Source organism: Arachis hypogaea, chromosome 13 (genome assembly GCF_003086295.3).
Source record: "Arachis hypogaea cultivar Tifrunner chromosome 13, arahy.Tifrunner.gnm2.J5K5, whole genome shotgun sequence".
Taxonomy (NCBI): domain Eukaryota; kingdom Viridiplantae; phylum Streptophyta; class Magnoliopsida; order Fabales; family Fabaceae; genus Arachis; species Arachis hypogaea.
In genome coordinates this window covers 24,625,009-24,639,033 of record NC_092048.1, presented here as the reverse complement: position 1 = coordinate 24,639,033, position 14,025 = coordinate 24,625,009, and the positions used below count along the sequence as shown (strand labels likewise).

Below are 14,025 nucleotides of genomic sequence, written 5' to 3'. Positions count from 1 at the left end.
TTGGGTCACGACCACCATTAGTGTTATGTTAGTTTATTTCTGTTGTTGTTTTTACATGTTAGTTTTGTTGTCTGTAACTCCTACTTGTTTTCATTCGCGGGTTCGTTAGTTATCTAAGGCGTATGTGATGTTTCGTTAGTTGTTTATGTGCTATTTTGCTATTTGTTTTAAGTATGGACTTTATCATCATTAAAATATAAACGACAATGCAAATGTAACACAGACAACAAAATCAACCTTCATTAAATATGATTAAGACACTACATTTGGGAACAAAATACATTACACATGAAATGGATGAAACTTAGCTTGACGAAACATGCGGACAATTGCGCCTGGTATGTCCTGGTGTCCTGCAAAGGCCGCACCTCTTACCTGGTCCCGGCTCAACGTCGTCCATTTCATTCCGAATCCTAGTAGACACCGGACGTCCTTCCATTGAACGTCGTAGGAGGGGGTTGGGATGAAGACGGCGTCCTTCTCGAGGGGGCCATATCTCCTCATCCGACATTGGCTGGAATTCCTTTTCGTATACCCGAAACACGCTCTCAACACGGTAGACTAAATCAACGTACTGTTGCCAGTCCAATCTCGCATATGCGCAGGCGGCCAAGGCATGTGCACAGGGATAGTGTAACGCCTGGAAGAAACCACAGTCATATCTGCGGTACTGAAGGTTAACCCGGAACCGTGACTGCACCCCTACAGCAGCTATCTCGTCTACCGTGAAAATAGTAGTATTCCTATCGTACGGCGTCACTAACATCTGCGGAATCCCCTCACGGTTCGCTAGTATGGCTTTTTGCAAGAACTGTGAGAACACCTGACCGCTTGCAATCTGCGCTTGTGCTTGCCGACCCTTGAGGACGAACAACTCATTCAGGCGATGGTAAGTAGACTTCACAATTGCACAGACTGGTAGATTTCTGGCACCCTTCAGCACGGAGTTGATACACTCAGAAAGATTGGTTGTCATGTGACCATATCGCCGGCCCTCATCAAGGTGCTGCAGCCATTTAGGTGGCTTTAACCCTCGGATCCACTCCATCATCTGCGGAGATGTAACTGGATCCTCGCTACTAATAAGCTCTAGGTAGTACTGCGACTGCTCTTGCGTTTTCGAATATGCAGCATTAACCAGGTGTCTTTTGGCTTCCTTACTCTTGAAACTGGTTGCGAAGTTGGAGGCAATATGTCGTACACAATACACATTGTGTTCCCATCCACACCCCTCACGCTCCAATGCCGCCTTTATTGCCGCATGCCTATCGGATATAAGCAGAACTCCTGGCCGAGTTGCGACATGCCTCCTCAAATTGGTGAGGAAGAAGTACCATGAATCTGTGTTCTCTCTCTCAACTAGTGCGAAAGCCACCGGTAGAATGTTGTTATTGTCATCCTGTGCTATGCCCATGAGAAGGGTGCCTGCGTACTTACCATACAAGTGTGTTCCATCCACTGACACCAGTGGTTTACAGTGCCTAAAAGCTTCAACACACGAAGGGAACGACCAGAAGACCTGGTGGAACATGACACTCTCACGGTCGAGTGTGTTTCCCACATAATAAGGTCGCGTTTCGAGGTCAACAATTGTCCCTGGTGCGAAAATGCGTACTAAGTTATTACCATGTTAAGGACTCAAAGGATAGTAAATATCAAAGACCATTCGATAATAAAACGCAACTAATACCTGGGACGAAAGCCTGCAGAGCAGTGAGGTATCTACGCAGCTGGTCATACGACTCCTCCCAATCGCCAAAGATCCTTGCGATTGCCTTTTGCTTCGCGTGCCAAACCTTCTTGTATGACACCTTGTAACCGTACGCTGACTCTACCGATCCTTGCAATACCTTTACACATATTGTTGCATCAGCATGCACCATGGGAAATATGTGCTGACAAATGACATTACTGTCAAGTTGAGCGTGGTCTTGAGACATTGAACTTGCCAAGCAACTGTGAGGCCCTAGGTACTTACGGATTTTCCAAAATCTAGAGGATCTCGTCTTCGCAACCCGTACCATCCAGCGACATTGATCCCCGAACTGCTTGCATCGACATACGTACCTAGTTTGGTCTGACTCTACCACCTTATATTCTGCACTCCTGCGGATGTTGTAGTTTTTGACTGCTAGCATCGCTGTTTCCCGATTAGGAAATTTCAATCCAATCTCGAGCTCCATCTCTCCTGACAAAGGGTAGCTGCTCGGTCCGTCCTCTGCGTTACTGGATTGCATTGCTCCAAGATTTAGGGACAGGCAGTATGCTGGAGTGGTTGATGATACACCACCACCTACCGGTTCGACCCGTGTTGCCGGAACAGCATTTTCATGCAGAGGCTACGTCTCCGGAACGGCTTCTGCCTCACCATCACTGAAATCTTGAATATCATCCTCGTCAGATGAATCTGCAATAGCATCATCAAGAACCATATCGACCCCAAAATGTGTAGAAGGGGCGGGGCGTGCAGCACGAATACCAGCACTCTATTCCCGCGGGACGAACGCGTTGAAACTTGGACTTGGGGCCCTACTAGTATCCCGAGCCGGAACAAAATCAGTCGCCCCAACATTTCTCACACCCTCCACATTATTCGAACTGGATGAGCTTCCACCAATTTCTTGAAGATTCAGACAAAGCTCCAACGAATAGATGCTTCCTATGCTGCGATGGTAAGAAAACATCATCGACACATGCTGATCGGATTTTATTTGCATTTTTTGATAGGAAAACGAGTTGGCCACTGCAACAGGCATCCTGTAAGTCAGCTTCTTGATTTCTTTTTTTCCAACCATTCCGGTATGCATCAGAATCAGATTCTTCAACTCTTGCAACGATGTCTGTGGTGGAATCATTATCCACAGTGGATCATCGCAAACGAATGTAATACCTTCTGCTGTATGAGAGATTTCACCGTTTGGGTATATAATCACGTAAACGTTCTCCGAAGCCATAGAAATAGCAACTAAATCTTAAGACCAGAAATTCTTTAAGAAAGAAAGAGGGAAAAGAATTGAGAGCAACTTTTGAGAGTGAGACGAGAGTGAAGATACTGCCTTCTTTCGGGTCATCTGCGAGCCTTTATATAGCCAAATTCTGGTCTCATTTCGTGTGCGGTAGACCTGAGTTCATTCCAATTCGTGGCCGCCGCCCCAGAATTTGCCCCATTTCGTGGATGGCAGCCACAACATGGCTCTCCTTCCATTTCGTGGGAGGCAGCCACTAAATGGCTCTCCATTTCGTGTGCGCCAAAGTTGAGTTGGAACAAGCACCTCTCTCCTCCATTTTGCTGGCGCTGGTTGTAAAATGGTGTGCATCTCCATTTCGTGGCCGATGCTCTTGATATGCGCATGCGTATTCTCGGAAATAAAGTGTTTCTAATAATTATTTATATAAAAAAGCCCAAAACAAGTGAATATAAATAATTTGTAAAAACTTATATAAAAAAAATATTTATATGTAAAGAATAATTCCTTATTTTATCTCACTGTACACTACATACATATTATTTAACACACTTTGGTTTAGGAGATCCATATCTTTGCATGGCTCGCGTGCCCTTAATTCAATATTCATAGATAGATTTTAATCAAGAGAACCAAGTAATATAAACTATATTAACACTTAATTTTCCTAAAACAATAGCAATAACTATATTATACAAGGTTTCAATCTCAAATAAATGAAAGATCCAAGTTTTGAGAATTTAAATTTCGTCTTAATTTATGCATGCAGCAATTTATTGATGAACTTAAATTAAACCGTCCGACTGAAAAAGATGGTGTGGAAAAAAATGAGAAGATAAGTTTCTAAAACGAAGGTCATGTGAAAGGAGGCACATACATGTGGTAGGAAGAGGAAGGTAACAAATTCTCCTGGGGTCAACACTGACATATGCTCAGTCGTCTCTGTTATCCAAATCCAAATAGTATAGGATATTCTGAAATCATCACACCATGCTAAAAGCACCCACAAACCCTTTTCTTTTTTTTTTTTTGATTGAAAAATCACAAGTCACAACTGAGGCAGGCTCAAGCTTGGACAAAAACATGATACTTTCATATCTGAAACGATCAGTGTACTATATTCTCATCAACATTAGTCATAGTAAGTCCAAAAAAAAAAATAGTCAAAGTTAGTGGTAGGTACCCTTAACATTTTAATAAAAAATTGAGTGAATATTATTTAATCATTGTTCAAAACCTCTTCTTCGTCGGCCAGATTCTTGACATCAAAACTCAATTATTGTCAGGGTGGAATAAAAAAAAAACAAAAGTTCCATAGTTTCCTTTCTTTTTCTTTTTTTTTTTTTTAAGTTACATTGAACTGTAACTGAGAGACTGATTCAATATCATGTTTGTTGGTTCAGAGATTGGTATTAAAATTTCTGTTTCTGTCTCTAAAATTTCAATATTTCAGTATCTCTAAAAAGTAGAGACACATGAGACTAAAATTTTTAGAGATAGAAACTGAAACTTTAGTAACATTTTATACCTAAAATATCTTCATTTCAATTAGTTAATTCCAATTTTATTCTTTATACAAATTAAATTAGAGTTTCGTTCTTGTTTCAATTTCTGTCTCCTATTTTACACCAAACAGAATACTGAAATTTATTTCAATCTTTATTTCTTAATCTCTGTCTCTCTACTAAACGCTACCTAAAAGTACCATATTACACAGACTGAATGGTAAATATGAAATTTAATCAACAATAACAAAATCATAAAAAGACTATTTCTCGTTTTTATTTTCAAAATCATACTACATTTTAGTGAAAATTACTAATGAAGCGAAGAAAATAACATTATATTCAATTTCAATGCGTGAAGTACAATACACCATTATTTCTTGAATGCATAAATAATCGTTCATGATTCATTGATTTTTAAAGCAACATGGGCTTGGATCCAACCCCACATGATAGCTACGGTAAAAAGCAGTAATCCATTCAAATTTTCACGGTTTCTCATGAGAATTAAAAAATTCACGTGCACAAAATTAAACAACAGGTAATAAAATTGTATGAAATAGCAAATTAAATGAACCAACATCAATTTTCAAACTAATAATACAAGCAAATTAACATCGATTGGGGTGACAAATTTGAATCTTGGATGTTAATAAACCATAAATCTTTCTTAAATGTTAAAATTAATGTGGTTTAAAAGATACGAAGACAATAATTTAAAGTTATTTTATCTAATTTAATATTTATAATTTTATACACATAATATTTTAAATTATATATTTATTATATTTTTTGTTGTTCACAATATCTCCTAATTCAATGAACAAAAACTTAATTTTGTACGGATCTAAATTTTATTTAAAGATCTATTATTAGCTAATGAGTTACTACATACACAAAATTCGAACCTCTAACACTTACCTAAATCGACGAGTTAACTGATTATTTAATCAATTCAAATTGATTACATACTTATTATATCTAATATTATACATTTATTTTAAAAGTAATTAATAAATATAAAACTCGATAATTTTAAACAAATTTTTATTATTTTTCAAACATCTCTATAAGAAAGAAAATGGAAGCAAGTTGTTCTCTACTCTTTTGTCCTTTCACACCCATGTGAATAAGTGAAAAGCCCTCTTTACCCCTGTCTCTCAGATCAAACAGTCACTTAATGTTACACACACAGCTATTATATATACACTTGTTTGTGACAAGGTTCCCTTGAGAACACGTCCTTTATTTATTTTCTTTCCTTAGAAAAAAGAGAAGGGGGGTATCGAAACCCAAGAAAATGGGTTCAGTGCCATTACTCCTAAAACTGCTTGCTTCTTCAATATTCTTGTTTCAGATTTGCCACCTAACAAAAGCTTCAAGCTTGAATGAAAATGAAAATGGACCGAATAGAGAGCTTGTAGGAAAATGCAACATGTTCCGTGGGAAGTGGGTGTATGACCCTTCATATCCTCTTTATGACCCTTCAAAGTGTCCATTCATAGATCCACAATTCAATTGCCAGAAGAATGGAAGGTCTGATAAAATGTACCAGAAGTTTAGGTGGATGCCATTTTCATGTCCCATGCCAAGGTACCTTTTTTCTTCCTCTCTTTTTCTATTTATTATTATCACATTTTACTATTTTACTCACTTTCCATTCTTCTTCACCATCTTTATCTTCTAGTACTGTTTTCTGGTGCTCCTCATAGTATTAATATTAAGTCTTATGTTACATTCGCTTTTACTCTCAAAATAAAGTGTTTTTTTTTTTTCGTTTTTATTACTCATTAAGAATGTATCTAAACGTGACATGACATAATTTTTTCAAAATAATAAGCGAGATATATATATTTAAAATAAATTTTAATAAAAAATAAATAAATAATTATCCAAATCAATCCCATTTTTAAAATCAGATTTTTAGTTCTCAAGTTTTAAATTACACTAATATTAAAGAAACTATTTTAAAATTTAACAAACTAAAATATTCAATTTTAAAAATTCGAAAACTAATTTAAATAATTACTCAAAATAAAATTAGATAAAAAATGAATATTTTTAATAAATTCATAAAAACACATAATAATTTTGTTTTTTTTTTTTTTACTTTTGCTTTATTAAAAAATAATTTTCCCTTTTCACTCCAATTTTACTTTTCAGGTAACATTATTCCTTTAGATATACTAGTTTTTTCATTGTATTATATTTTGAATTGGAAATCTACTATTAATATATGACAATAATTTTTCTTTATGAATACAAGTTCTGGGGGTTGAATTAATAATTAAGGGTGGACATTATAGTAATTGTCGTGTATGTTAATCAGGTTCAATGGGTTGGAGTTCTTGGAGAAATTCAAGGGGAAGAAGATCATGTTTGTGGGTGACTCATTGAGTTTGAATCAGTTTAATTCATTAGCGTGTATGATTCATGCTTGGGTGCCCAAATCGAGAACCACTTTCAGACAAAAAGATGCCATCTCCTCTGTCATATTCCAGGTCTCTCTTTTCTTTTTCTTTTCTTTTCTTTTTCCCTCCATGTGCTGTTTTATTTCTCGACAAGTGTTGCTAGTATTTTGTAACACAGACACGTTGGGATAAGACATCCAAAGTCCAACAAAAATGCTAACACAAAGATGTTATTGTATTAGTTTTTTCTATGTTAGATGCTTAATTGCATTTTTGAAATTAAACATTGAATTTAAATTTAAAGGATATTAGAGAATTATTAAAATTTATTATTTTTTATTATTAATTAGTTATTAATATTTAAAAATATGAGATAAAATATGTTATTGGATTATTAGACTAAAAAAATTAAATTAAAAAAATTGAATTAATAATTAAATGATAATAAAAAATAAAATTTTGATGGTTCCTAGTTTCTTTAATTTTATTGTGTCAATTATTTTAATCCATTAAATATATTTTTGTTTTATTATTTTTTGTTTATCTTATGTGTATAGATATTAACCATTATTAGGGTAATTATAACTTAAAATATTAATATATGGGCAAATCAGTAATAAGGCAAGGGGAGCAAAATTTTACACGAATCAGCCAAAACAAAAAGTGCTTTATGAATCCACCAATATGCACGTTTATATGTAGTTCGAACCAGCTAAATTCGAACTCCATTTCTACATAATTCGAACTAGGTTGGTTCGAATTATACACAAACACACGCACACATAATTCGAACCAGCTGGGTTCGAATTATACACAAACACACGCGCACACTAATTCGAATCTACCTGATTCGAATTACACACAGTTATTCATGGTATAATTCGAATTATGCTCATGAATATTTTTTAATAAATTATATCATGAATTATACCATGAATATCTGTGTGTATAATTCGAATTAGGTAGATTCAAATTAGTGTGTGCGTGTATTTGTGTATAATTCGAACCCAGCTGATTCGAATTATGTGTGTGCGTGTATTTGTGTATAAACGTGTATTGATGGATTTATGAAGCAGTTTTTGTTTTGGCTGATTCGTATAAAATTTTGCTCCCCTTGACTTATTATTGTAATTTACCCTTAATATATTTTAGGTAAAGTATTCTTTATGTTATAATGCCCTTTAAAATATTCAAGAATATTTTAACCACAAACAACGTTGTTAAAGCTACCGACAAATGGTGAATATATTCTTGAATATTATTTTTTTTTGTAATTTATAGAAAAATGTGTTCTTATATAGATAGAAAAACTTGTTAATAATGTAGAGTGAAAAGAAGACTATAATATCTTAAACTTTGTTATAATTAGGTTGATTTTTTAATGAATATTTCACCATTTTTATTAGTAGTATTCTTTATTGAGCTAACCGTGGAATAATATTGAGTTACTTAAAATATTTATAATATAAATAAGACAAAAAGGAAGACTAAAAATAATATTAAGGCTTATGCTAAATGTTTGTATAAAAATAATACTCTAATCATTTATCTTTTACATATAGGTTGACGATTATTTTAAAACAAAAGAAAATATAAATCTTACCTTTGTATGTATCTCGCTCCGTACTAATTAATCTATCCTTTTTCATTCATTTAAAATAAAACATGGCTCTTTTCCGCTCGTCTTTAAAAACATTTACAAAAGAAAGGTGTGCAGAAAATGATTGCTTTAATTTTTTCTTTTACCTTTTCAAAAAAAAAAATTAAGAATAAAGTATTGATGTAAAAATTAAGAACGTTCTTAATATTTGGAGTAGGTCCTAATTTTATTTTTTACTCTTTGGTCAAAATATTTTTTTTTTAATTTAATTTGGATGTTTATTTTTTATTTAATAAGTAATAAATTAAAGTGGGAGCAATATTTGATTTGATCGGTGGGAACCCTTTGCTTCCTGCTGGGGACATTGCTAGCTCATTGTCGGTATAAATAAATGAATAATAATTATATATATGATTTTTTTTTCACTTTCAGCTTTTCTGATAAAAAGTCACTCTTTTTTTAATAAAAATATTAATTATTTATATAAAATTTATAATATGTAATTTTCTATATAAACTAAAGTTTAAACTTTTCTGAAAATATAAATAGAGTAATTTGAAGAAATATTTTTTTAGCATTTTAAATTACATATTATCAAATATCAATAATTTAAAAAAAAAAAACTCAAATTACAAATATACCTTGTATATATGTATCTATAGTTCTATACTATGGCATGACTCATATTAACTCAATTCATTACAATCTACCGCTTTTCAGTTTTTTTGTTTTATGTATGTTTTGTTATCCATGCAAGTCCTATCAACTTCTCTTTCATCTTTATTTTTCCTTAAAAAGTTATAGGGTATTTGTGTTTTATCAAGTATTTTGCATATATTTTGTGCCATTTTGAAGCAATTGAGTATGAGCACTAAAATTTGGGACATTGTTGAACTTTGAAGGGATAATTATTGTTGTTGTATGTTATTATTAAGGAATTCACTTACTCAGAAACAAAAGCTAACTTTTACTACTACATACGTGCCTATTCATTTATTATTTATTTTTTATTCTCATAATCAATAGCCGTAAATTCAAACATTAAAATTTAAAACTAAATATCTCAAATCTCTTTGTACATTTTCTTGAACTGTTAATTTTTCCAATTGGCCAAATTCAAACGTGCACGAAATTTTCATAGTACGAAAAGATAAAGATAAAAGGACAAAATTTTAGTTACCAATTATTAGGACAGACGTGGAGTCCCAGTTAACCATATATTCATTTGGTTTCAATAATGAGGAAACTGTTTTACTCACTTTATTTTCATTATTATTTTTCTCAGTTACAGTATTTTTTCCAATTCTTTGTTTCCGTCTATTTTCTACTTTTGTATAGAAAATCTATTAACTGCTTTTCGTGTCCATTTTGTTCAACCAATACTGGCCAAAGCCTAATTAATTGCTTCATATACAAACTTTTCAATCAAATGTCTCAGTTGGCAATGATTAGAGAAAGCGATCTAATTTTTCATGCCAGTTTTTATGTTAAACCAGAAACTGTACTTAACATATATTATTTTTTCTTTTCTTTTCTTTTCTTTTTACATATTTGCCTTTTCATTATGTTAGTTTATGATATAAGTTTCCATAATACTATGCTGCCAATTTCATACTACTAGAAATAATTATACATAATTGCATGTGTTTAGTTGAGATTCGGAAGATAATAAAAAAGATGATTAATTGTATTGTGTATAGTTTTCACCTTTTCAGTATCTGATTAGTGATTATAGCTGGTCTAGCTCAAATTTGATGCATTTACGTGTATTTAGTTCTGTAAATGCAATATTATTACTACAACTTACAAGTTATATGCAATACTTACATTGTGTAATTTGACAAATAAAAATAAAAATGTTGTGGAACATTTTCAGGACTATGGGGTAGAATTATATCTGTACCGAACAGCATATTTGGTAGATCTTGACCATGAAAAAGCAGGGCGAGTTTTGAAGCTTGACTCAATCAAGAGTGGTGACGCTTGGAGAGGAATGGACGTTCTGGTTTTCAACACGTGGCATTGGTGGACCCACACCGGAAACGCACAACCGTATGATCAATTCTTTTTTTTTTTTTTAAAATAAACTATCAAAACCAAAATAATATCCAAGAAATTTTAGTATTAACTTAATACCAAAAAAAAAAAACTGAAAAAGTTTGAAAATAATAAATATTTAAAACAAATAAAAATTTATATACCTATATTGTTATGTAAAGTTAATAATTAAAAAAATTATATAATTTAATATATTTGATTAAATTATATAATATTTTTAATTATTAATTTCATGTAAAAATAATTACACGTAAATTATTTTGAAAAGAAAATCCAGTTATCAAATAATTCTATTTTTATAATAAAAATTTATACTCGTGTCGTCCACTCACATTTACGAAATCAAGGTTATTTATTAACGAAAACAAGATTATTTGACGTTTGAATTTTTATTTTGTCAAATATCTACTTTTTTTTTTTTTGAGATTATTTGTCTTTTTTTCCTTTCAGAATCTTCGTTGTCAGTTTTTCAATTTTTGGATAGCATGGCATCTTCCTAGTTTGTGTGTCTTTTTTCATAAAAAGAAACAACTACCTCTGTATCTTCATATCCATATTCAAATTTTGATGGCAGGTGGGACTATGTTCGAATTAATAACAAGTTGTACAAAGACATGAACCGTATGGTTGCATTCTACACAGGGCTAACAACATGGGCCAGGTGGGTTGAGACGAACATAAATCCATCACAAACCAAGGTCTTCTTCTTAGGCATTTCCCCTGTGCATTACCAGTAAGTTATTCATTTCTCCTTCACTCTCCTTCATTAATCCATCACTTAATTATATTTTACTGCCCTAAATTTCTCAACATATACATGCTCTATAGCTTCTACTATATGTATTTTGCTTAACATAAGCGTAATTATATACCCTTTCAAACTTTACATTATGTGCAAATTATCCCAATTTTTTTTAAAAAGAGAAATGCAACTTTGACATTCTCAAATTTGATACATGTGTTTTATTATTACTAATTTAATTATTAAAAAAAAAAAACAAAATGGTACATTGAGAAACCTTATGAATTCAATTTTCATATTCTTCTTAAAGTTAAAGAGTTGAAGTACACATGACCTAAAATTTATTTAATTATATGGTACTAGTTCTTAGTTAATAATTTATTATGGTGTTCAATTTATGGTATATGCGGTTGCGGTAATATTAGGAAAACAATATCTAAAATTATCTTATACAACATAACATCCATAATTTCATATACATAACATTCATAATTACATATTTATTACATCTAAAATTATATAATTATTTTAGTGAATAATTAATGAATACTAAATAAAGTAATTTTTAACTGTTTGAACTTGTTTTTTACTATCTCCCAAACATTATTGATATGGGTGTATATGTTAGGGGGAGAGATTGGAATCAACCAGAAAAGTCATGTATGAGTCAGACAGAACCATTCTTTGGGTTGAAGTACCCGGGAGGGACACCAATGGCTTGGACTGTGGTGAGCAAGGTGCTTAATAGAATAACAAAGCCAGTGTATTTCTTGGATGTGACCACTCTCTCACAGTACAGAAAAGATGCACACCCTGAAGCCTATAGTGGAGTTATGGCTACAGATTGTAGCCATTGGTGTCTACCAGGTCTTCCTGATACTTGGAATGAGCTTCTTCATGCTTCTCTTGCTGGTTGAAGTAGACTTTGAAAACTTTGTTTGTTAGGTCAAAATTGTTCTGGAACATATCTTTATGTGTGAGATATTACGTTGATGGTGGTTACTTCTATATGAAAACATCATGATGTAAAAATGGTAGCGTGGACTGTTAGATGGTTTGATATATTTGATTGAATATATTTGATTAAACCATCTACCGGTTCGTAATATCATTTTTAGACGAAGATGTGAAAGTAATCACCTACGTTGATTTTTATTCTTTTTATTGTTGGATAGGAAAACCCAATGTAAATGGATTGGGTTTTGCATCATATCCAATAATAAATAAAGGATAGATGGACGTAATGTTTTATGCTACGTATGTATACGTGTAATAGTAGTAATTGTTAGATGAAAACCAATTGTTTTCAACTCTAGGGGACATTTAATTTTGCAATTTGTTGGTTTAAGTGGACAATAAGTAGGCTTGGTGCTCTAAATTGTAAATGTAGATTAGTGTGGCAGAAACTTGCCTTGCATTGTACTATTGTAATTGTTTTCTTCGTCGACTGTCAATAATGAATAATGTAACTTAGTAATCAAATTTATTTTCACAATCTTAATTTACAGAGCCAAAGTGATTTTTCTTATGAATATCTTAGTATCTAACTTTTTTAGTAACAAATGTGTTTTAAATTCAATTTCAGAGATGAAGAATTCAATTTTTAAATTCAATTTTAAAGCCTTTATTCTTATAGAGTCTCTCTTTTTCTTCACAAATTAACATAGATGTAGAATTTAATCGCATCAAAATTAAAAGTAAGAAAGGTAGAACGTGAGGAGAAAGCAAATATGCGAGGCGAGTAAGCAAAATAAAATGCAAACATGAAAAAAAGAACAGAGGTTTAGCTCATGGATTTTAAAACTTTTTTTTACCAGCTTAAAGAGTAAAGAAATGTTTTTTTGGTGAGAAAAGTATTTTCAAGATCTTGAATAATTATAGAACAAGATGCCAAATGAAGGGTTGAGATGGCATCCGTACAGCAGTTGTTGAAAATGCTAGTTTTCTTTGCATCTCATTTTCATTTTAGTAATTATATTAGTTGTGGTTTAGTTGTTTGTTAATTAAATAAGTTGCAAGTATTTGCTTGATATTGATTGGGCTGTTTCTTGTTTGGAATCTTGGCTTAATCTTTGATGAAGATGTGCACTAAACATTAAGTCTTTGTCTCATTGTCTAGATGAATTTTGAGTTTGATTTATATGTTGTAGCTATCATATGCGTTAAATTATATCCTTGTTTGGCAATTTGTTTTTGAATTGTGCACCTTGGATGATCATTGATATTATTCAAGATTGGATTTTATCAAAACACTTATACTTTGCTTTAATTTACTAATACCTAGTGGGTTTGAATATTCATGTTTTGATTGCATCCTAGGACAAATTATTTATAAGTGCATATTAAATTAAGTGAATTGAGTTGAAATTACTTGTTCATCATGATTTTCATATCAAATTCATCACATGACCGGTACTTGTTTGTTGTTAATGCCTTGCATTTGTTTGAGTGACTTGACTTGATTCTTGTCAAGTTTGTTACTTTTTGCAACAAGTACCTTTACCATGTGACTATTTCACTATGTTTCATGATGAATAATGATTTTTCTTTTCATTATTAGATTGGTTATTGTTTATTGTGCTTCTATATCAATTTTGCTCTTTCACTTGCACAATTTCAATATCCAATATCTCATATATTCGATTCACTTTAGTTGTGGTCACCTAGGTTTGTTTGTGCCTATACTCTTACTTATTCTTTACTTGTAACCTAAGCTACTTAATTGAGAAACACATGCTATTTC

General features: G+C 32.1%; 2 protein-coding genes across 2 annotated transcripts; one reads left to right on the top strand and one right to left on the bottom strand.

The window, feature by feature from the left end:
- Positions 1 to 252: 252 nt before the first annotated feature.
- On the bottom strand, positions 253 to 2,432 carry LOC112733068 (uncharacterized). The gene is made up of 4 exons (XM_025781928.1): positions 2,344 to 2,432; positions 1,691 to 2,226; positions 376 to 1,596; positions 253 to 260 (listed from the first exon to the last, which is right to left on the bottom strand). Exons 1-4 carry the CDS (start codon positions 2,430 to 2,432, stop codon positions 253 to 255), a joined length of 1,854 nt encoding a protein of 617 aa, XP_025637713.1.
- A 3,212-nt stretch (positions 2,433 to 5,644) lies between these two features.
- LOC112737751 (protein trichome birefringence-like 39) lies at positions 5,645 to 12,783 on the top strand. The gene is made up of 5 exons (XM_025787814.2): positions 5,645 to 6,064; positions 6,801 to 6,972; positions 10,359 to 10,534; positions 11,115 to 11,273; positions 11,911 to 12,783. The coding sequence occupies exons 1-5, from the start codon at positions 5,772 to 5,774 to the stop codon at positions 12,197 to 12,199; spliced, it is 1,089 nt and encodes a 362-aa protein (XP_025643599.1). The 5' UTR covers positions 5,645 to 5,771; the 3' UTR covers positions 12,200 to 12,783.
- Positions 12,784 to 14,025: the final 1,242 nt, after the last annotated feature.

Excerpts from the sequence above, each read along its gene's own strand:
- LOC112733068 (XM_025781928.1), bottom strand. The coding sequence starts at position 2,432 with ATGGTTCTTGATGATGCTATTGCAGATTCATCTGACGAGGATGATATT. Across the intron at positions 2,227-2,343 it reads GCAGAAGCCGTTCCGGAGAC|TAACGCAGAGGACGGACCGA; the intron begins GTAGCCTCTGCA and ends AATGCAATCCAG. Across the intron at positions 1,597-1,690 it reads TCTGCAGGCTTTCGTCCCAG|GGACAATTGTTGACCTCGAA; the intron begins GTATTAGTTGCG and ends TTTTCGCACCAG.
- LOC112737751 (XM_025787814.2), top strand. The coding sequence starts at position 5,772 with ATGGGTTCAGTGCCATTACTCCTAAAACTGCTTGCTTCTTCAATATTC. Across the intron at positions 10,535-11,114 it reads CACACCGGAAACGCACAACC|GTGGGACTATGTTCGAATTA; the intron begins GTATGATCAATT and ends TTTTGATGGCAG. Across the intron at positions 11,274-11,910 it reads ATTTCCCCTGTGCATTACCA|GGGGAGAGATTGGAATCAAC; the intron begins GTAAGTTATTCA and ends TGTATATGTTAG.